The 23,017-nt window shown below is 37.2% G+C and overlaps 1 protein-coding gene across 1 annotated transcript; it reads left to right on the top strand.

Moving 5' to 3' along the window:
* Positions 1-316: 316 nt before the first annotated feature.
* On the top strand, positions 317-22,800 carry LOC114173385 (ARM repeat superfamily protein). The gene is made up of 17 exons (XM_085669746.1): positions 317-742; positions 941-1,139; positions 1,901-2,206; positions 2,509-2,598; positions 3,133-3,606; positions 3,735-3,842; positions 4,992-5,122; positions 5,221-5,350; positions 12,241-12,607; positions 12,702-13,154; positions 13,277-13,455; positions 13,573-13,731; positions 13,872-13,946; positions 14,271-14,388; positions 20,859-21,010; positions 21,813-22,028; positions 22,116-22,800. Exons 1-17 carry the CDS (start codon positions 537-539, stop codon positions 22,752-22,754), a joined length of 4,002 nt encoding a protein of 1,333 aa, XP_085525872.1. The 5' UTR covers positions 317-536; the 3' UTR covers positions 22,755-22,800.
* The last annotated feature ends 217 nt before the right edge of the window (positions 22,801-23,017 follow it).

Below are 23,017 nucleotides of genomic sequence, written 5' to 3'. Positions count from 1 at the left end.
ATTTTAAAATAATTGTTAGATATAAAATTAAAAAAAATAAAATATATATAATTTTCTTTTGAAATAATGATTTAAGACAAAATAAATATTTAGAATATTAATATTTTTAAAATAATTAAAAGTAAAATAGATATTATGAAATGTGGATAAAAAATACAGAATTTCTTTATATACTATTATTAATTTTTAGATTATGAAATTTAAAAATCATTTTGAAAGTTAGAAAATAATTTCTGAGTTATACAATATAAAAAGGTCAAAATAGGAAGTTTGCTTTATACGAAAATATGAAGCTGTATTCGGGTCAAGTGAAAACCCAGAGCATCTATTCGGATTTTGTAGGCAATTCCACCGAGTTTAGTCCTTCTTCGCTGCTACTACTGCTGCATGCGACCTTTATCACAAACGAAAACTAGAAAGCTATTGAACAAGAGTGATCTTCGTTCTCTTTCAGAGTAAAAAAAACAAACACGTTGTTAGCATCTGTTGAACTCATTTTCTTTAACCGTACACTGCCTCTGCGTCTCAACAGCGATATGGACAAACTCACCGAAGAGGAAGTGGAAACTGACCAACTCAGAAGCAGCACCTTCCAACGCTTAAAATCGCACTCGTTGCACCTTCTCGACCTTCTGCAAAACCCTCACATTCACAATCAGAAGCATTGTTCCGTCACCGTAATTCCCCAACTCCTTCGTTTCCTTCACATTTCTTCGCCCTCTACTTTACAGCCCTTCTTCGAGTAAGCTACCTCTTCGCAAACTCTACACCCTCTATAAACCCTAATTTAAGACTAATTTTAATTTGATTAACATCACATGAATTCGGCTGTATTTTTTCTTATGTATTGTCGTGTGGAATTTTGTTATTTGAGGTTTCACTTTTTGTTTAATGCTTGTTTTACTCATTCTCACCTTTTGATGTGGTTTTTGTTTCCCAGCTACGCTCTCTTTCCGTTACTCCTGCTACTGGATGCAGCGGTTCAGTGTAGGTCTACGCAGAAAATCAATTCTCAGGAAAATTATAATATGCCTGGTGTTTTGAAAACACCTGTTGAAGTGAGTGATGGCGTCGCTGAAGGTGTGGTTAAATGTTTAGAAGAGCTTCTGAGGAAGTGTCGTTTGAATTCTGTGGATCAGGTGTGTGTGCTTATTGGTTTATGCGTTTGACATTTGGTCTGGATGGATTGTATGCAAATTATGGTTTATTACATTGGGATTTTATTTGCTTTTGTTTATTGGTTGAGTAAAATCGAACTGCCAGTGTTGAGTGTGTTGGATTAGTTGTGAATTGAAAGCTATGCTGCTCTCTATCATCATTAGGGAAGGATGACGAACAAAAGGAAACAAATAAAGAGCAGAAGGAATCTAGGGACGTGTGGATTTTGGGATACTGGTCTAAATGCCCAGAAACTGAAGCTGCGCTGCGTTGTACTGCAGCCTTTAGGGTCAAAATGTGGAACAAGTGTAGATATATTGTGCAATATTATTAGTTTTTGTTAATTGTTTACCTAAGTCGTTTTAAATGCTCTGTAATGTAAGGGGGGTTATATGCTGATCGTAGACAGTGATCCAAGCTTACTTACCCTTGATAATTTGGGGTCACATTGAAATAGTTATGCGCCATTTGTTTCAGAATAACTAGTGGCATAAAACGGTGTATATATGAGATTTATTTTTTGTTTATATTTTTGGTAGTGTTGCACATTCTGTTTTTTGTAGGCTTTAAGTAATTTGCAAGTGCCAATTTGACTGGTATTTACACCGTAGCTGTATTAACTCACGACTGCTATCAAGTACACACTTCTCATTAGGCTTGAACAGCTGTCTAAACTCATAACTAAATGGTGCTTGGTTCGAGATTGAAACACATGATACTGAACGTTGGTATTCTTTCACAGATGGTTGTGCTACTAAAAAAGTTAACATATGGGGCCATGTTGTCACCCTCCGAGGCTTCAGAGGAGTTTCGTGAAGGAATTTTGTTGTGTGTCAAGGCACTGCTTTTGAGTTTATATTCTTGTTCCAATATGTCTTGCGTGTGTAAACAAATTCCTGGTTTGCCGGCACTTTCGGATGGAGATAATAATGATAGACTTCATAAAACTTTCATGAGTGATTCGGAATCAGGAGAATGTTTACTTGCATTTCTTCAGTCTCAATTTGCATCAGCAGCTATTGGACACTGGATATCACTTCTTCTTAAAGTATGTTGATTTTTGTTAGAGTTTCTTGGTTAAATTCCTATTCTGTTATGTTTTTATTTTATTTTTCGGGTGGGGTACTAAATGGAAAATAGCATCTTATAACAAAATAACCAAAATGTATGTAAAGTATATAGCACTTCTATTGTAGAAGAAGATAACTTCTTCAAGTAATTAAGACATAGATCTTTCTTTTTTAAAAGGGAACTAAATGGAATATCCCCATCCTCTTATTTTTTTTTTTTTCTGAAATTTAGTTGCCACATATTATTGAATTTATAATACCAATTTGGTCTTATGAAAAGACTGCAGATACAGAGGCTGCCAGGGGACAACAAGGTTCTGCAAGACTTCGAATTGAAGCATTCAAAACTCTGCGGGTGCTTGTTGCTAAGGTAATGCAATGAAATATACTTTTTGAAACACTTGTAAGAGTTATTTATTCATTTATTGCCAAGGAAAGATAAATTAATATAGAGATGAATGGACAGTAGTATAAATAAAGGAGGTTAAGATATCCCCCTCATAAAAGATGAAAAAGGGAAAAAATACAACCAAGTTTATCTGGGAAATAAAATAGTCATCTCCCTGCATGTTTGATTGGACTTTTCATAAAGAAGCCACAATAGGAAGAGAACCAAAGTTATAAATGAACACTATGAAATAACTGAATTAACAGGGTTCCATCGTATAGGTTTACCTTTTATTGCATCTTTGGAACCCTCTGAAGTTGTTCTATTTTCTTACACAGCACAAAATGCACACCTGGATTTTGGTTGAGTGGAAATTGGGAGAGTTAAAGTCTTAAAATACATGAAGCGAGAGACTTTGCCCTCTTTACCAAAACTAGTTTTCATATATTTTAATTTCTTCCTAACTAGATGTAAATATGGAATGAATCAATTGGTTGTGCTGGTTTACTTTTGTAGGTTGGTTCTGCAGATGCATTAGCATTTTTTTTACCTGGCTTTGCTAGTCAGCTAGCTAAAGTTTTACTCAGTGCAAAAATAGTGATAAGTGGTCCTGCTGGGAATGTGGATTCTATTGACCAAGCAATCAGAGGGTTCGCAGAGTTTCTGATGATAGTCCTCCAGGATGATGCTAATGCATATGCCCTGGATATTGAATCATCTTCAGACTTTGATTCAAATGAGTGTAACTCAACACTTTCTCTTTTGGAGGAGCTTCGTCACTTGCAAGTTAAAAATTGTGTCAATACAAAAGCTGCAGAAGATACAGGTGTTGAGTCAGAAAGAATCTCTTATTCCCAAACTCAACTCCAAGAAACAGGGAATACTGATCCTGATAAAGAGAAGTTGTCTTTGCACGTGAATCGAACAAAAGTTTGGATGCAGAGGACATCAGAACATGTAAATAAGCTGTTGGGTGCAACATTTCCACACGTATGTTTCATGATGTTAATTTCCTTGTCTTTTTTGCCAGCATTGGATGTTTGAAACTGTAGTGCTACGTGTATCTTTTGATATACAATGTAACTTTTTATTTGATCAGTAAAATCATTGAATTTCAGATCTGTATTCACCCTTCACAAAAGGTGAGAAAGGGACTTCTTGATGCCATAAAAGGACTGTTGTCAGAGTGCTTCTACACACTGGGGGAGAGTAGACTGATGCTTTTGGTGAGCTCTGAACTGGTTAACTGGGAATCATGTTAGGTTTGTGCAATAACCATTGGTATGCTTTATTCAGGTTGACGATTCAATGTTATATAATAAAAAATTGCTGATGGATGTGTAACTTAGTGCAATCTAATCCTTAGCAAGCACTTAATAGCAATACTGGGTTGGATCCTTGTGAGTTTCAGTACTCACCGCATTCTGTTCCCCATTCCCTTTATAAAACCGATAAAAAACAGTTATATCTTATCCATTACCATAAATAAATAGGTTGAAAACCAGGTTCTTTCTCTTGGATGGTTTAATGAGTGAAGATATTATTTAAAATCGTTGACATTATGCTCCAGTCAAAACACCAACAAAGTGAGTACTGTTGGGTAGAGCCTTTTTGTCTTCAATAATGGGTATAGCCTCCTAAAGATGCAAGGGTAACACAAAGGTCCTTCGATGGGCAACAAATAGTTTATTCGCCCACGGCCAAGTTGTGGGCAAGTGAATGAAGTTGGCTTACACTCAGGAATTTATTGTCTTTAGTTGCACTTTTTTGGTCTAGTGAATTAGAGGGGTGGGGCAACGCATGTTTTAATTTTTTCTCCTGCTGCTCTTATTAATATTTCTTTAAGTTCATTACATTTTCTTTTTCACCCTTTTTTTTCTCTGATTATTCCATGCAAGCCCATGGATCACTAGTTAAACTTTTTTTTTCATGGGTTATGACTTAATTTTCCATATCAGATTAAGATGTGTGACTTGTGACGTGTATCATAAGAATTAAATCTTATTTTTTGTTTTTATTTCTCCATTAAAAAGTTATATAATTTAGAGTAAAGTTATCGTTTTATATTTTGTGGACTTATTTATGAAAGAGTATAATTAGAATGCACTAATGGTGTAAATGTTTCTTACTTAGCCATCCAATCACATTGCCCCGTATGCTAAATTTGTTAACTTTGTAATGGCTACTTCAATAGACATAATTGAGAATATTACTGGTTGATTGACAGTGTATAATTGTTTTGTAATGAACTGCCTGAAAATTAAACTCTAAGAAACTTTGTTATTTTTCTCTTGTTATGGAATATTTCAGAAGATATGTATCTTGTCAAGTAATCTTCTTTATTTTTTATTTTAATTCATTTACTAATGATTCAGGAGTGCTTATGTGCCTTGGTCTTTGATGTATCCAATGACGTGTCTTCAACTGCACAAGATTTCCTTGAGTATTTGTTCTCACAAAATTTGAAACATGTTATAAAACAGAATGCTACTGAGATTTTTATGAGGTTCATCTTTTACTTTGGACTCGTTATTCATTGAGGATAGTTTCCCACTTCGGGTTTTTTTTTTTTTTTATCAGAAATATTTCCTCTTTCATGTTCAGGCACCTTGAAAAGCTTCCCAAGGTAGTACTTGGCCACGAGGAGTCACACGCAGTGTTACATGCTCAGAAATTGCTCACAATAATACTTTATTCTGGTCCTCGTCTATTAGTGGCTCATCTTCGGTCTCCTGTACGTGCTTCTATAGTTGCACACATTCTTTCTATACGTCTATTATAATTTCTCCTGTTTTACATTCATGATTTTTTTTGTTTCTTTAGATATGGTTATCTTGTTTTGGAATAGTGGAAGAAACTAATTAGTCGTACAGGGTAAAAAATGGTGTATATTCTAAATTGTAATTTATTTTTTCTTTGGTAATGAAAGAAATCATTAAGATAAAAAAGAAAAATACAAAGGGAGGATAGAATCTGCAAGGACTAAAACTGGCACAGCCAAAAGTAAACTGATAAGAAACTTGAGACTGAGACTTTAAAATATGAGTAGTGGACAACAGTACCACTCTCTTCCTCTTCTATTTATAGTGAAGCAAGCACGTACATATGAAAAGATATGAAAAGACTACTCTAAGATACTAGGCATGATTACATGCAACAGTAGATATGGCAGTAGGTAGTTTCCCACACTCAACACCCTACACATAGGGTTAATGATACAATAGGTATAGGTAATAATTCTAACACTCCCCCTCAAGCTGGAGCATACAAATTGTATGAACCAAGCTTGGAACAAATGAACTCAATCCGAGGTCCCCTTAATGACTTGGTCAACACATCTGCAAGTTGGTCATTTGACCCAACGAACTCAGTACAAATTTCCTTAGTCATCAATTTTTCTCGGACAAAGTGGCAGTCAATTTCTATGTGTTTAGTTCTCTCATGAAACACTGGATTTGATGCAATGTGGAGAGCAGCCTGGTTGTCACAATACATCTTCATGGTCTGAATTTCACAGAAGTTAAGCTCTCGAAGAAATTGCTTTACCCATATGAGTTCACACGTGAGAGACGCCATTGCCCGATATTCAGCTTCAGCGGTGGATCGAGCCACTACATTTTGCTTCTTACTTTTCCAAGAGATAACATTTCCTCCAAGGAGGACACAATATCCCGTAGTAGAGCGTCTGTCAACAGGAGAGCCTGCCCAATCAGCATCACAGTACCCAGAGATTTGAACATTGCCTTTATCTTCATATAACAAACCTTGTCCTGGAGCCTTCTTGAGGTACCTTAAAATACGGATGATGGCATTCCAATGTCCAAGACATGGAGTCTGCATAAACTAGCTAACAATTCCAACTGCGAAAGATAGATCAGGCCTCGTAATAGTGAGATAAATTAACTTTCCAACGAGCCTCCTATATCTCTATGGATCGGAGAATAATTCGCCTTCTACTGTTGTTAACTTCTGATTCGGGTCCATAGGACTCTCTACTGGTCTGCAGTCAATCATACCTGTTTCTTGTAATATATCAAGAGCATATTTCCTTTGAGAGATTACAACTCCATCTTTTGACTGAGCTACTTCAATGCCCAAGAAGTATTTTAGGCTTCCGAGATCCTTGGTTTGAAAATGTTTACACAGGTGCTCCTTCAGTTGAGATATTCAAGTAGTATCATTTCCTGTAATAACAATATCATCAACATATACTATTAGGTAGACACATTTCCCAGGAGAGGTATGTTTGTAAAAGACTGAGTGATCTGCCTCACTGCGTCTTAACCCAAATTTCTGAACAATGGAGCTGAATTTTCCAAACCAAGCTCGTGGTGATTGTTTGAGGCCATATAAAGATCGATGCAATTTGCATACCATACCAGACTCCCCCTGAGCAACAAACCCAGGAGGTTGCTCCATGTACACTTCCTCCTCAAGATCACCATGAAGGAAGGCATTTTTGATATCCAATTGATGAAGAGGCCAGTGACGAATTGCTGCCATTGCAAAGAAGAGGCGAATAGTAGTCATCTTGGCCACGGGAGAGAAGGTGTCACAATAGTCAAGGCCATAAACCTGAGTGTACCCTTTTGCAACCAATCGGGCTTTGAGTCGATCAACCTGACCATCAGGGCCAACTTTAATTGCATACACCCATCGACAACCAACAACCTTCTTACCCAAAGGGAGGGGCACGAGCTCCCAAGTATGATTGCTTTCAAGAGCCTGCATCTCTGCAATCATGGCTTGTCGCCATCCAGGATGATCAAGTGCTTCATTCACATTTTTGGGAATAACAACAGAAGACACTGAGGATAAAAGTGAACAATAGGAAGGCGATAATCGGTGATAGCTAAGAAAATTATAAATGGGATGTGGATTTCGAGAGGAACGAGTACCTTTTCTGAGAGCAATGGGCCAACCTGAATCACCTTCATCAGGAGTCGTGGGATCAAGAGACGAGGGAGAAGAATCTGAAGTAGGGGATTCACCATGTTCTTGAACAACTGGACTATTCGTCGGCGTCCTGTGTTGGAGAGAGTCAATAGGTGGAGATGATGGCTCAGGAGGACTTTGGTCGAGACTTGGAGGGACAGGGACATTGGAAATATTGTACTCAACCACGGGAATAGGAAGGACCTGCTGGATGACATGGACATCTTGAACAGATGGAGAGAAGTAAGGGGTCTGTTCAAAAAATGTAACATTGGCAGACATGTAATATTTCTTGGTTTCAGGAGAGTAACATCGATACCCTTTTTGAAGTCGTGAATAGCCCAAGAAAACACATTTGAGAGAGCGAGCAGAAAGCTTGTCTAACCCGGGAGACATGTCATGAACAAAACATACACAACCAAAAACTCTAGGAGAAGTGTGAAAGAGAGGATTGTCTGGAAACAGAATGGAGAAAGGGACCTTATGATTGAGAGAGGAAGATGGCATCCGATTAATAAGAAAACCTGCAGTTAAGATGGCATCTCCCCAGTGATGGACAGGAACGTTGGCACTAAGCAAAAGGGTACGAGCAGTTTCAACTAAGTGTCGATTTTTTCTTTCTGCTATACCATTTTGTTGTGGCGTATGAGGACAAGTAGACTGGTGCAGGATACCATGGGAACTCAAAACATTAGAAAGAGCAGACGAAAAATACTCTTTGGCATTGTCACTTCTTAAGATTTTAATTACTTGACCAAATTGATTCTTGATTTCATTCAAAAAGGATGTGAAGAGGGATAATAATTCAGAACGATCTTTCATAAGATAAACCCAAGTACATCTCGAATATTCATCAATGAAAGTAACAAAATACCTAAAGCCAAAAGATGAGACACGACTAGGTCCCCAGATATCGGAATGGATGACAGAAAAATTAGAAGTACACTTTGATTGAGATCTTTTAGGAAAGGTAGATCTAACATGTTTTCCTAGTTGACATGACTCACATTCTAAAGTCTGGAGACGACTAAGTTCAGGAAACATTTTCTTTAACTTGGACAGGTGAGGGTGACCAAGCCGATCATGTAACATTTTAGGATTGGGGGCTGCAACACAGGACACACGTGGACGAGATCCAAAATGGTATAATCCGCCCGCTTCATATCCTTCTCCAATCGGTCTCCCCGAGCCACGCTCCTGTATAACAAAAGATTTGTCATCGAAGGTTACAGAGCAATTCAATGTTTTGGTTAACTGACTTAAGGAAATTAAATTGAAAGGACAATTAGGGACAAAAAGGACAGATTTTAGATTTAAGGACGGAGATAAGATGGCTTGACCGACTCCCTTTGAGGATGTTTTAGAACCATTTGCGAGGGTTATAAAATGAGATTTTTCTTGGAATGAAATGGTTGAGAACAAGGAGGTATTACCAGAAATGTGATCAGAAGCACCAGAGTCAATTACCCATGAATTGTGACCTTCCATGGATTGAGAGATGCAAACAGTTGATGTACTTGGAGCTTGAGATGACTGTGCCAAGCTGTTGGATTTGAGGCGTAGGTACTCTTGATACTCGTCCTCAGTGAACTTGGAGTCAGTAGTCTCTGCCTGGGAGACATTGGCTGTTTTGGCAGGAAATCCATGTAAAGTGTAGCAGTTTTCTTGGGTATGACCCATCCTTTTACAATACGTACACTGAGGACGCCCACGACCTCCACGTCCACCCCCTCTAGTTCCACGACCTCCTCTTCCTCGGGTGGCAACCATGACAGATGGTTCCATTACAGCAAGAGTTTCTGGAGTTTGAAGAGTTGGAACACGTATCATGCGGGAGATCAAAGTTTCCATGGAAGGAACCTCATGAGAGGTCAAAAGCTGATCTCGGATATGATTAAAGTCTGGGTGTATAGCGCGGAGGATCATTACCATATAGTACTTGTCAAGTTTTTTCTTCATTTCATCTAGAGAGTCGACTTCCAAGAACATTCGAAGTTCTTCCACAGCAGCTTGAGCGTCATTCATGAATGACATCATATCATGGTTAGTCATTTTCATAGATGCCAACTTGTTCGCCGAATCATAGAGGCGTTGAATATCATTTGCATAGATATTCTGAGTTCGCTTCCAAAACGAGTGGCAAGTTTTGAAGGCCCGTAGGGACATCAAAAGTCGTGGTTCCACCGATTGCCACAATAGAGCACATAGTTGGAAATCCGCTTGTTTCCACTGTTCAGCTTTTTCAGACGGTACGTGGCTGCCATCTTTCTCAAGGTGTTCGTGGTGTCCTTGACCGAGAAACCACATCTCGACGGCAGCGGACCAAGATAAGTAATTTTGGCCATTTAGTTTCTCGGACGTAATGCAGGGGCTTCCAGAGAATGAAATAGCACTCCCAGTTCCTCCAGTGGCCATGATAAAGAGAAAGGATCTCGGAAACAGTAAAACAGTGACGAAAACAGTGAAACAGTGACAATTTTCGACTTCGAAAGGGACGATTTCCACAAGAGGTGCTACTGAACTTCACCGGAACAGAGATTTGATGGTCAAAACGGATAGAGGAGGCTCCGGCGACGGCGACGGAGGTGGCGCGACGACGAACTGGCGACGGGAAGGCGGCGCGTGAGCGGCACGCGCCTGCCTGCAGCGAATAGAGAAGACGCGCGTGGAGGCGCGTGGCGACGGCGCTGCCTGCGACACCGGCGGGGTTGGCTGTCGCGCGGAGAGGCGGTTCAGATCCGGTGGTTTCCGGACGGAACTGCGTCGGTGGACGGCGGCGGACGGCGGCAGACGGTGGCGGACAGCGGCGGAGGACGCAGACAGTGGCGAGAAGTTGTTTGACAGTGTTGGGTAGTTCAGAAACGAGGTTAACCAAACTTAGACAGCCGCGGACAGCGGCGGTGACTAACGGCGATCAACCGCGGACAGCGGTGACGGACCAGCTGAGACAGAAACCAGAGCGGGATCGACCCGCTCTGATACCAACTTGAGACTGAGACTTTAAAATATGAGTAGTGGACAACAGTACCACTCTCTTCCTCTTCTATTTATAGTGAAGCAAGCACGTACATATGAAAAGATATGAAAAGACTACTCTAAGATACTAGGCATGATTACATGCAACAGTAGATATGGCAGTAGGTAGTTTCCCACACTCAACACCCTACACATAGGGTTAATGATACAATAGGTATAGGTAATAATTCTAACAAAGAAAACAGAAATAAAGAATATGCAGAGTAACATGTCAATCTAACAAGGATATCCTCCCAAAAGACCATATGTAGAACACCATGAAGCTAGAAAATCTGCTCTATCGGAAATGAACTCACTAAGAGATTAACATCCCAAGGAGATTCTCACATTTCTTTCCAACCAAATATTTCAAAGAACTGCAACCTGAGAACACTGCCAAAGCTTTTCTTAAAAGACTGAAAGTCAGAAAATTCCCTATCACTTTTCTTAAAAGTGAAAATCCTAAGATATAATTGAGTGAGTTAAAGAATAGAATTGAATAACAGGAGCTTTGTGAAATAGAGAGAGACTACAAAGTCTAGGAAAAGCCATTTATATGCCAAAGCAATATTTTTAGATGCCAAATTATATGACCCAACCTCCTTTTTTTGGGTGTACAATAAACTTCCCTAGTACCTAACTAGGTGTAGTTGTGTTAGTTCAAAATATTATTTAATTTAAAGATAACATCAATTGCACCTGACAAGGCATCTATATTATCTTGAGAACCATGATTTTATTGCTAGAATATGTTTAAAATATCTCATAAATAAGCTTTTTTCTTTTAGAATATTTAAGTGTATTTTATCTTGGGAGTCGTTTTTTAATTCCATTATACTTCATTACTGGCTTCCTTATTTAATTAGTTTTAGTGTGTTTCTTTATAGTAATCTTGAAGGTTCAAATGAATATCTGAAAAGTATACCATTATTAGTCTGTTGGAATATTTTAGATGATCTTTTTGGAGTGTTTTCCATATTTCATTATATTTCAAGATTTTTTTTTATCTCTACTAATTAGGACCACGAGTAATTCTTCCTGTTTATCCACTTAATCTAAAACATTACGTTGAATATAGTACAAGTTGTAAAATGCTTTGACACTTCATATAAAGTCACCTCTTCATTGTTTAATCTTGCATGCCTAGGTTTTTTTGCAATGAAGTATTGCTTCTCATACTATTGTAGTTAAATGTTGAAGATCTCTCATTGACTAGAGAAAATTATAGTATATAAGTGGATGTAAACCTTACTTTATTAGTTTGTTTTGTGAGGTTGAGTGAAACTAAAATGCACATTTTCTAAGATGGTATCTGATATTATCCTTTCGATGTTTGTTGGACTTATCATGTCACCTGTTATTGGACTACTATTAGACCACCTACAAATATTTTGTCTCTTGCTTCAGATGTTCAGTCTTCAGCATGAGCAGGTGTGCTGGAGATCCTGCATTGACTAAATATATTATCAAATTGTAGTATATAAGGAAGTGAAAACCTCACGTTATAGATCGATTATGAGTCTGAGTTAAGTTTAAATCCCACATTTTCTGAGATAGAACATAGGTTATATCTCCTTTATATTTATATTTTTTTTTCTATTGATTTACTGCAATTAAACCCGTTGTCATTTTTTTCTTTCATGGACTTCTGTTCTGATGCTTGGAAATGACTAGGTTGAAGCTGCTAGATTCCTTGATTTATTTGCTGCATGTCTAAGCCATAATTCAGTGTTTTCTAGTTCGCTCAGAAAACTCACTTCAACAGAAAGATCATCTGCCTTGGGATATCTTCCCTCCATTGCGGAGTTGAAATCTGGAGCTAATTTCTTCAATTATAGCCCCTCTCTTGTAAGTTCTGGTTTATCTGAACTCCCTAAATGCAGGCTTATTGAGGAAAAGAGTATAGAAAAACCTGTGAAAGGTGCTCAAAATAACTATGAGCTTCCTCGCATGCCCCCTTGGTTTAGTTATGTTGGTAGTCTTAAGTTATACCAGTCTCTTGCCGGGATTCTCCGATTTGTGGGTTTATCTTTAGTGGCAGGTGATTTTCAATTCAATGTTCTTTTTCTCATATCCCTTACGGTGTTTATCTTCAACCTGGATTTACTTGTATTACCTTTGTTTGTCGCTGCTAGATAATATAAGTGAAGGGCTTTTGTTACATGTGATTGAAGGCCTGCTTGGTTACTTCCGTAAATTGATTTCTGAGCTTCGTTTGAGAGAATACAATGAAGAAAGCTGGCAGTCTTGGTATGACAGGCATGGTTCTGGACAGTTATTGAGGCAAGCTAGCACAGCTGCATGCATGCTAAATGAGATAATATTTGGTATATCGGAACGAGCAAGTAATGATTTTGCTAGTATATTTCATAATTGTGCATTTCATACTTCTTTCTGGAAGATGCCCAAGGATAAAGGTGTAAGGAGTTATTTAGTTGAGTGCATTGGTGGGATCTTACATGAGTATTTAGCTGCTGAGGTATGGAATGTTCCAATTGATTGTGGAACTGCTGACTTGCCGCGGAATGCTGTGGTTGAAGAAGATATTAGCTTATACTTTTTCCAAGATGCTGCAATGCTGCGTGAGGAAAGAAGCTATTTTCATAAGCTGACATGGCTATTTATTCATCATGCTTTGGTTTCCTTTTCATATTGACTTCTGTAGAAAATTGACATAAAATAAAAAATGGTTTATTTATTGTGAAACAGGTTATTATTGATGGAGTAGGAATCTTTAGTGTGTGCCTTGGAAGAGATTTTGTTTCTAGTGGATTTCTACACTCTTCACTTTATTTATTGCTGGAGAATCTTAGTTCTTCAAATTACAGAGTTAGAAATTCAGCAGATTCTGTCTTGCATATACTTTCAACCACATCTGGCTTTCCAACTGTTAGTCATGGTCTTTGTTAATTTTCTAATTTTTCAATGATTATTATTTATTGCTATCTTATCTTATATATATATATATATATATATATATATATATATATATATATATTTATGTAGGTTGGGCAGTTAGTTTTGGAAAATGCAGACTATGTGGTTGATTCAATATGTCGACAATTACGTCATTTGGACCTAAATCATCATGTGCCATATGTGCTAGCATCCATGCTGTCCTACATAGGAGTGGCTCACAAGATTTTGCCTCTGCTTGAGGAACCAGTATGACCATGGCCTCTTATTGCCATTTTAAGCAAACTACCTTCCTCATTGTTGGCTATGCTGCGATAATTCTTCTTTTGCCAGCATGCTTAGACTTTATTTCCTAAAGTCTTGTGGTCTAACTATTTGTAAATGAACAGATGCGCTCTGTGTCAATGGAACTTGAAATACTGGGTAGACATCAGCATCCTGATCTAACTATTCCATTCCTAAAGGTATGTTGCAAGCTACAACCTCTAAAATTGTGCTTCCATTACCTTGTTGAGTGGATTTTAATCACACTATTTCCTCCATCTTTTTATATTCATCTTCACCTGGTAGTAATAAATCCTAATGCCATCATTGAATCCAGGTTTGGAACAGTTTTTCAAAATATCTACATGAGATATTTACCACTTTTTTATTTAGCGATAGATATGGCTATTCTTTTTTCAATTTGTTTCTTATTTAGTTAGCATGCATCTCTGAAGGGCTTTAGGTTTCAAAGTGTTTACATAGTTCTAATATCAGTTAGTGCACTGTAAACTGGTTCATCTCAGGCTGTAGCAGAAATTGTGAAGTCATCAAAACGTGAAGCTTTCCTGTTACCCACTCGGACAGAGTTGTTTGCCAGAGATGTCAGGTCTATAATCTCCAATTCTGCTGAAACTAAGCAAGGTTTGGAATTACAATCCATCATTTAGAGTTCTTTTTTATTTCTCCAGGAATCATTGACTTGGACACACACACTCGTAGATGTATACATATAGTTGGGAAGTAGTTGTATTGGAAAAATGCTGTATGTCGTACTTATCAAAACGTATAAGTTGGCCTTACAACTTGGGCAAAACCAAACATTATAACATAATATTGACCTAGACCACCCTACCCACATTTACCAACAACCTCCTTCGATATTGTGCAGTGCCACTGTCGGTGCGGCTGATGCTGCCATAACTGCTTATGTTGTCACCACTGCTGACTGCAAGTTCACCCTACCCACTTTGAACCAACAACCTTCTTCATTATGTTTTGTTAATATTTTAAGTTTTGAATTTGAAATTTGGGGTGTTTTAACTTGATTTTATTATTAACTATTATTGTATTTCATTATTTTTGCTTTACAATTATATTTCTAGATTTTTTTGAAGTTATCTATATGTATATATTGTATTATTTTTATCCACGATGCTTCTGCCATAATCTATTATGGCTTTTGATATATTTTCATAAAGGATTTTTAGGTCCCCCACACTTTCTCATTATCTGATATGATAGCATTAGTTAGCACCACAATACCCAAAGATTTTAGGCATTTCCTATATCTTTATATACCAGCCTATCTTGGAGCCTTTTGAGGGATTTGAGGATACAAATGACAACCTTTGTTAATCAATACAAGGAGTCTACATAAATTGATTAAACACACTAACTATGAAAGATAACCAAGTCTTGAAATTTCATGAATTCGACTTTCGACCAAAGAAATAACAAAATCAAATTCTTTTGTGAGCCTTCTAAAACAGAGTCCAACATTTCACGATGCAAAGATGAGTCTCCAACAACAAAAAGAGAATCAATATGTGCTTTGATGCGAAGTAAGAACTCCTAAACAATGCTACTATCCATTAATGAATGATGAAGTTTGTCTCGCTCTAGTGCAAGTTTTATGATAGAAATAAGTGTACTTTGTCTCGTACCTTGTAGTTTTGCTTCTATTTTTGACTGGTGTAAGATGATCCTAATGATCATGCAAAAGTTTAGGAGATGGGGATGAAAAATATGACATAAATGAATTAGTTCCAAAACAATGTTATTGATAACGGATAACGGATTATATCGGTGACCCCAAAAACCTTTATAAAGTTATAACGGAAATCATAACGGGTTATGGCGGAAATAATGCGGTATAGAAAAAATAATACCCCCCACATATAATTTTAATACAAAAATAATGATATTGAAGTATTATGATCATTGGCAAAATAGAGAAGTAGAAAAAAATATTGAAAAAAGAAAAAGAATTGTAGGTGGCCAGTGGCGGCAGCTTCTGGTGGTGTTTGGTGGCGGCAGCGGCTGGCAATGGTGGCTGGCAGTTACAAGAGTTGATACTTGATGTTGAAAAGTAATGTTGAGAAGGGAAAGGTTAAAAGGAGATTTACTTCTATAGTAACTTTGGGTAAAAGAATGTGTTTTAAGTTAAAAGAATTTTACTGCTGCAGTAACTTAGGGTAAAAAAAGAAAATAAGAGTGGAAGAGTCGGTAAGGTTAATTAAACAAAGTTTTAGTGGGCCTGGCCCATTTTTCAAAGCCTCAGAACCCCAATGCAATTAGGGTTCTCTGTATCCTTCTTTCTCTCACTTTCTTCCACGCCTTTCTTTCTCCCACTTTCTCCCATGCCGCTACTACACTTCCATCTACCATTTCTTCTCTTTTTCTTCAAGTAACTGGCTTTTTCCATTTTTCAGCCCGATTTTTACGCCATGACCGTTCCGCCACTGCCACCCGCCATGTCTAAAGCGGCCACCATGAACCGCCATGGGAAATCCAATTCGCCTATGCCTTATTGTGGTGGCAGGTCGGGAAACCGCTACCGGTTTCCGCCATGGCGTAGTACTTTGGATTCATGTTCTATGCCAATTAGTGGACCAATATAATGTTTTTGTTTAACAATCGAATTGAAATCAAAGGTTAGTGAATAATTTAATGACATGGTTAATTGACTTGAAGAAGTAAGGATAAAGGGCATGTAAGAACAAATAGAATAGATTTTAAGTTTAAAGAAGGATGTTGAATATAGAGAAAATAGGGATTGAGATTAATCTCCCTTGTGTATAAACTACACATAGGTTAATCTATTTATAGTAGAGAGGTATAACAAAAAAGAGTAACTAAAAATAAATACAGTAAATGGAAGATATTGTTTGATATTGTGATTAACAATATCTAACAACATCTTAACAATATTAAACAATATCTAACACTGCCCCTCAAGCTGGAGCATACAAATCGTATGTGCCAAGCTTGTTACAAATATAATCAATTCTAGGCCCCGTAAAGACTTAGTAAAAATATCTGCTAACTGATCACTTGAGTTAACAAACTCAATCTTGATTTCTCCAGACATGATCTTTTCCCAAATGAAATGACAATCAATCTCAATGTGTTTGGTCCTCTCATGAAAGACAAGATTAGAGCTAATATGAAGAGTAGCTTGATTATCACACACAAGTGTCATTTGAGTGACATCTCTAAATTGTAACTCTCTTAGCAATTGCTTGATCCAAACAAGTTCATAGGCAGCTGAGGCCATAGTTCTATATTCTGCTTCTGCACTAGATTTTGCCACAATACTCAGTTTCTTACTTTTCCATGAGATCAAGTTACCACCAATGGAGACACAATACCTAGACGTAGATCTTCTATCAGAAGGAGGTCCTGCCCAATCAACATCTGAATAACAAACAACTCTTGTATGGTTATTAGAACCCTATAACAATCCTTTTCCAAGAGATCCTTTAATATACTTCAAGATACGAATGACTGCACTCCAATGATCTTCACATGGGGAATTAAGAAATTGGCTTACCATACTGACTGCAAAGGAAATGTCAGAACGAGTAACTGTAAGATAATTCAATTTCCCAACCAATTTTCTATACTGCTCAGGATCAGATATAGGCTCCCCCTGATTTGGTAGAAGTTTAGTATTGGGATCCATGGGTGTATCAATATACTTTGCACTCACCAACCCAGTTTCCTCCAAAATATCCATGACATACTTCCTCTGAGATATAACAATACCATCATTGGACTGTGCCACCTCAATACCCAAAAAATATATGAGTTTGCCAAGATCTTTGGTCTGAAAATGGTGATAGAGATGTTTCAACTGAGAGATGCCATGGTTGTCACTACCTGTAAGAACAATGTCATCAACATATACTATCAAGTAAACACATCCAACACTCGAGTGTTGATAAAAGATAGAATGATCTGTTTCACATCGACTCATACAAAATTGTTGAACAACATTGCGAAACTTTCCAAACTAGGCCTTAGGAGACTGTTTTAGGCCATATAGGGATTGGTAAAGACGACATACCATTCCAGAAGACTCCTCCTGATTGCTCCATATAGATTTCTTCTTGCAAATCACCATTGAGGAAAACATTTTTAACATCCAGTTGATAAAGAGGCCATTGTTGAAGAGCAATCATGGCGATAAATAAACGAACAAAAGCCATCTTCGCCAGGGGGAAAAGGTATCTCCATAATCCAACCCAAAAATTTGAGTATAACCTTTGGCCACAAGACGAGCTTTGAGGTGATCAATAGTACCATCAAGTCCAACTTTGATAGCAAACACCCACCAACAACTTTGATGAGTTCTCCCTTTATTTTAAGAGTCAATCTTCACCTCTGTCTCCATCCAATCCTGTCAACACTCCTAGTACATTTAATGTTTCTGTTGTTTGTGACCCTCTTACTGTGTCTTCTTCACCATCAGTTCCTACCCACAGTCAGCTTCTTCTCCACTGCCCCTTCAGGTTTATAGTCACCGAAACTGATCATAACCACCACCATGTGACTCCACTCAAGTGCCAACTACTTTGTCTCCTCCTACTTTGACACCTGAGTCTGACCTTCTTATTGTCCTCCGAAAAGGTATGGCTTGCCACAATGTTCACACTCATGTAATGCATAACAATTGTCAATCTTGTGACCTAGCTTGCCACAATGTTCACACTTAGGACGCCCTTGCAGAAGAATCATCAAAAGAAGCAGGTGTATCAGTGTTGGGTTTTTTTGGTACACGCAAAAGAGTAGAGCAGGTCGAAGTCAAGGTGGGAACAACTGGGAAACTCAAAATTTGATCATGAATATGTCAATATTTATCAGCAAGTCCGTGTAATGCTTCTAGCATGAAGAACTTTAATCGTTGCGCGATCTCTGTGGCAGGGTCAAGGGAAGGAGGCAATAATTGAACTCATGAAAAAGAGCGTGAATTTTTCCCATATAATCTGTCATAGAGGCTTGATGTTTAGAGGCAATAAGATCTGCAAATTGAGAACAGACACCATAGAGACGTTGAGTATCATTAGTGTATAATAACTTGGCATACTCCCAGATTTGAGCACACGTTTCGTAGGAACGAAAAATCAGCTTTAGTGAAGGGTCAAGAGTACCCTTAAGAACCACACATAATTGAGCATCAATTGTGTTCCAACGATCGTCCTCAACAGGAGTGAGAGAATGTGCTTTCGGTGCAAGATGATCAAGATACATCTGACTTTTAAGCCATAATCTGACGTTTGGTGACCATGTGACATAATTAGGGCCAGTTAACTTGTCAATGGATAAGTGCACATTAACATAGTGTAGATGGAAGGATCAAACGGAACACTGGCAAAAGTGGAAGTAGTAGAAGAAGCGGAAGAAGTGGAAGAAGTCATGAAGGGAGGTAGAATAAACCCTGAAAAAAAACAATGTCTCAAAGCAGAAAACAAAGTTGCAACCAGGTGAAACCTGAAAAAAAATTGCGAAAGAGGCTTAGGACTTAGGGCTAAAGGCTAAGGGTTTAAGAAAGAGGAACTATTGCAAGGATCCCTTCTCAACATAGAGAAAATAGGGAATTGAGATTAATCTCCCTTGTGTATAAACCACATATAGGGGAATCTATTTATAATAGAGAGAGGTATAACTAAAAGAGTAACTAAAAATAAATACAGTAAATAGAACAATATCAAACAATATCTAAACAATATCAAATAATATCTAACAAAGGAGAAAATGAAACTTCAACTCCCTAAGAAGCAACCTTGGATCCATTGTCTAAGGTTATAAAGTGAGGAAATTTAGAAGAAAAAGTGGAAGAGGACAGGGTGGTATTATAAAAAATATGATCAAAAGTACTTGAAAGAGTCTTCCACGAATTGTGTTGACTAATTGGGGTTTGTAGAAGGTTGTGCTATACTTCTGAATTTTAATCTCAAATATTCTTGATATTCTTTATCAGAAAACTTTGAAAACTTTGATTCAATTGTTTGAGATTTGGAGATATTGACTCCGTTGTTAGGAAAACCATATCAAGAGTATCAATTGTCTTGAGTATGACCAATTTTCTTACCGTAAGAGCATTAAAGACATCCTTGACTACCAAGTTCTTCCCTGTTGCCATGACTTCCCTTTCCACAAGTAGACACCATTGTAGAAAATTCAGTAAATTCTTGAAGATTTATGCTTTCTAGGGTTGAGACACGAAGTATTCGTGTCGTTAAAGTTCATTATTATTAATTATTAGCTGATAGAAAAATAAAAAAGTTAGCCCGTTACAAACCACTGAAACATGAATAAAGTGATAAAATAATTAACTAGCGAGAAACCAACAAAACTGCGTCCCTCTAAACCCAGACGCAGGGATAACTTGATAATCAACTGCATGATTTTATTTTATGATTGAAATTCCCATAGAAAGAGAGGCGGGGGGAGGAAGAAAAAACTGTTAGTCCTTGCATATATCAAGATCGTCTAGATTTTCTAAAATTTCTTGCTTCTTGTGTAAACTTAAAAAGAGATTTTCTTAAAATTCCTAATCCATGAATGGATAATAAAGGTTTATATTAGTATTCAAGAGAGTATTATTTGATCTATTATCAATCCATTAAATAAATGAACATTTGTGTTACTATATCAGAATTCATAAAATTTTACTTTCCCAAACTTGTTGGGATCTTTAAAATCAATGACGTTAACATGAGGTCTTAGCCACTCCACCAACAAACAACTATCTTCTAATTCTTCAGATTTCAGTTTATAATAGTATAATGCTGGAGTGATAATAATTGGTAGTAAGTAATAATTACATAATATGAATTACTGTTGCCTTAATTTTACTTAGTATATCAATCATTTATATGTTCATGTTGTTACGATTACCATGTCTCCCAAGTGCTAGGCCTCCCAAGACTTTATCGGGTTCACACCCATAATTTTATTATTTAAACTGTTAATTTCCTTGATTGTGTTGCTATAGAACAGTATAATAGGACTTATATTGGTGCTTTTGCATCCAGATTATGTGATACCTGTTCCCTTGTGGTAATGGTTGTTGTCAATTATTATTAAGTGAAGAGTTTTGCTTGTAGATCACTGGGAGGACATTTTATTCAAGTTAAATGATTCAAGAAGATATAGACGAACAGTTGGTTCTATTGCTGGTTCATGTGTTACTGCAGCAATCCCACTTCTAGCATCTATCAAGCAAGAGATATGCTTAGCTGCCTTGGATATAATTGAGGTATCTTTTGATTGAAATGCTTAGCCATTGATGTAAATATGAGTAGCATGTATTCTTTTTCGGTACTTCAGGCAGTTTTGCATGCTTTTTCATGAATTGCTGGACTCTGATCAGCCATTTTGATTAAACTGCAAATTTAAAAATAGAGATGAAAGATCTGAACTTCAGATTACAGACAATGCTATAAAAGTGTAAGAAAAAGAAGAGGATATGCCTATAGGGTAACTTTTATTTCACTGTTTCAATATTTTTTGTTTTTAATTAGAAATAGGATTAAATGGTTTAAGCTTTAAAACCAGTTTCATACAACTCATCTCTCTTTTTTATTTATCACACATATTTAGGTATATTTGAGTGCTTTATTGTACAGATGTTTGTATTAAGGTTTTTTTTAAGCATTTTTCTTTATATAGGTGCTGTGCTTTGTTTTGTATTTCTGTTATCTAGGAGGTTTATTTGTTGACACTCATTGAGTTCAGGCCTTTTTAGCATCTCTGACATCCTGTTCCTAGTTCCTTGCGGGAAGATATATTCTACACAACTTCCATCAGTAATGAATTATTTTCTTAACCGAAAGCAAATCCTTGTCAAGGACCTAACGGGATTTTATAAAAATAAAATTGTATGGATAACTATTCCAAATGACACGGGGTTCTTATATCGCTGAATTTGACACAAAATGGCAGGGCTTTGGAAAGTGGTTGTCTGTTCCTGCTAGTTCGAGTATGAATCTAAAATCATTTTGAACAATAAGATATATTTTGTATTTTTCTTATTGCTATTTGGATAATTTCTGGTTTAGAGTGGAACTTTGGCAATAGCAAAAGTAGAAGCAGCTTATAAACATGAAAGGGAAATTAAAGAAGCAATTGAAGAAGAGTTAGAATCACTGTCACTGTATCAGCTGAAGGATACTTTGGAAGCTAATGAAGAAGGGGCTGACGAAAACAGGCTACTCCCAGCAATGAATAAAATATGGCCGTTCCTGGTTACTTGTATTCAGAACAGGAGCCCGGTGGTGAGTAGTCTCTCATTGACGGTCATTTCTTAATTTTTTGGATGATTTTGCTTGAGATATTTTATGGATGCAACTCATGTTTGGCAGGCTGTGCGGAGATGTTTGAGTGTGATCAGCAGTGTAGTGGCCGTTTGTGGAGGAGATTTCTTCACACGTCGTTTCCTCTCTGATGGGACTCACTTTTGGAAACTTCTGACCACATCCCCATTTCATAAAAAGTCATTTTCCAAAGATGAAAGGATCCCTTTGCAACTACCTTATAGAAGCAGTTCCATGAGTTCAGAGGGTTCATTGGCTGAGACATCCTATCTCAAGGTTCAGATTGCAGTGCTAAACATGATTGCTGACTTATGCCGTAACAAGAGCAGTTCCTCTGCATTAGAACTTGTTCTGAAGAAAGTTAGTGGTTTGGTTGTGGGGATAGCCTGTAGCAGTGTTGTTGGACTTCGGGATGCTTCTCTGAATGCCCTCCATGGACTTGCATCTATTGATCCTGATCTTGTATGGCTTCTCTTAGCTGACATATATTACACTAAATATAAAGAAAATTTGCCTCCACCTAGGCCGGAGTTACCACAAATATCTCAAATTCTCCCTCCTCCCATGTCACCCAAAGAATATCTGTATGTGCAGTATGGAGGTCAGAGCTATGGTTTTGACATAGATTTGGCTTCTCTGGATATTGCTTTCACAAGATTTGACTCTCAGCATCAAATGTATAACTAAGATCCGAATTAACGTGTATAATATTATTTCTGGCTTTTCTATCCTATCTTATGTTTAGTGCTGATTTGGATTAATTTTAAATGATTTTTTCGCAGAGAAATTAACTTTTTGGAATATACTAGAGTAACTTTTGCCCGTGAGGTAGCCTAATTCGGTGAGCCATTTGCATTTTTGGAATTATTTCAGAAGAGAATTGTTTGTAACACACTCTTGTTGACACATATCTTTTGTAATTTCTTTACTTTCAATTTAGTGAAAATTTA

This window comes from Vigna unguiculata, chromosome 2 (assembly GCF_037176805.1).
Source record: "Vigna unguiculata cultivar grain cowpea cultivar isolate G323 ecotype 2 chromosome 2, ASM3717680v1, whole genome shotgun sequence".
In the NCBI taxonomy this organism is placed as follows: domain Eukaryota; kingdom Viridiplantae; phylum Streptophyta; class Magnoliopsida; order Fabales; family Fabaceae; genus Vigna; species Vigna unguiculata.
The sequence above is the reverse complement of the archived record's forward strand: the minus strand, read 5'-3'. Positions and strand labels throughout refer to the sequence as shown.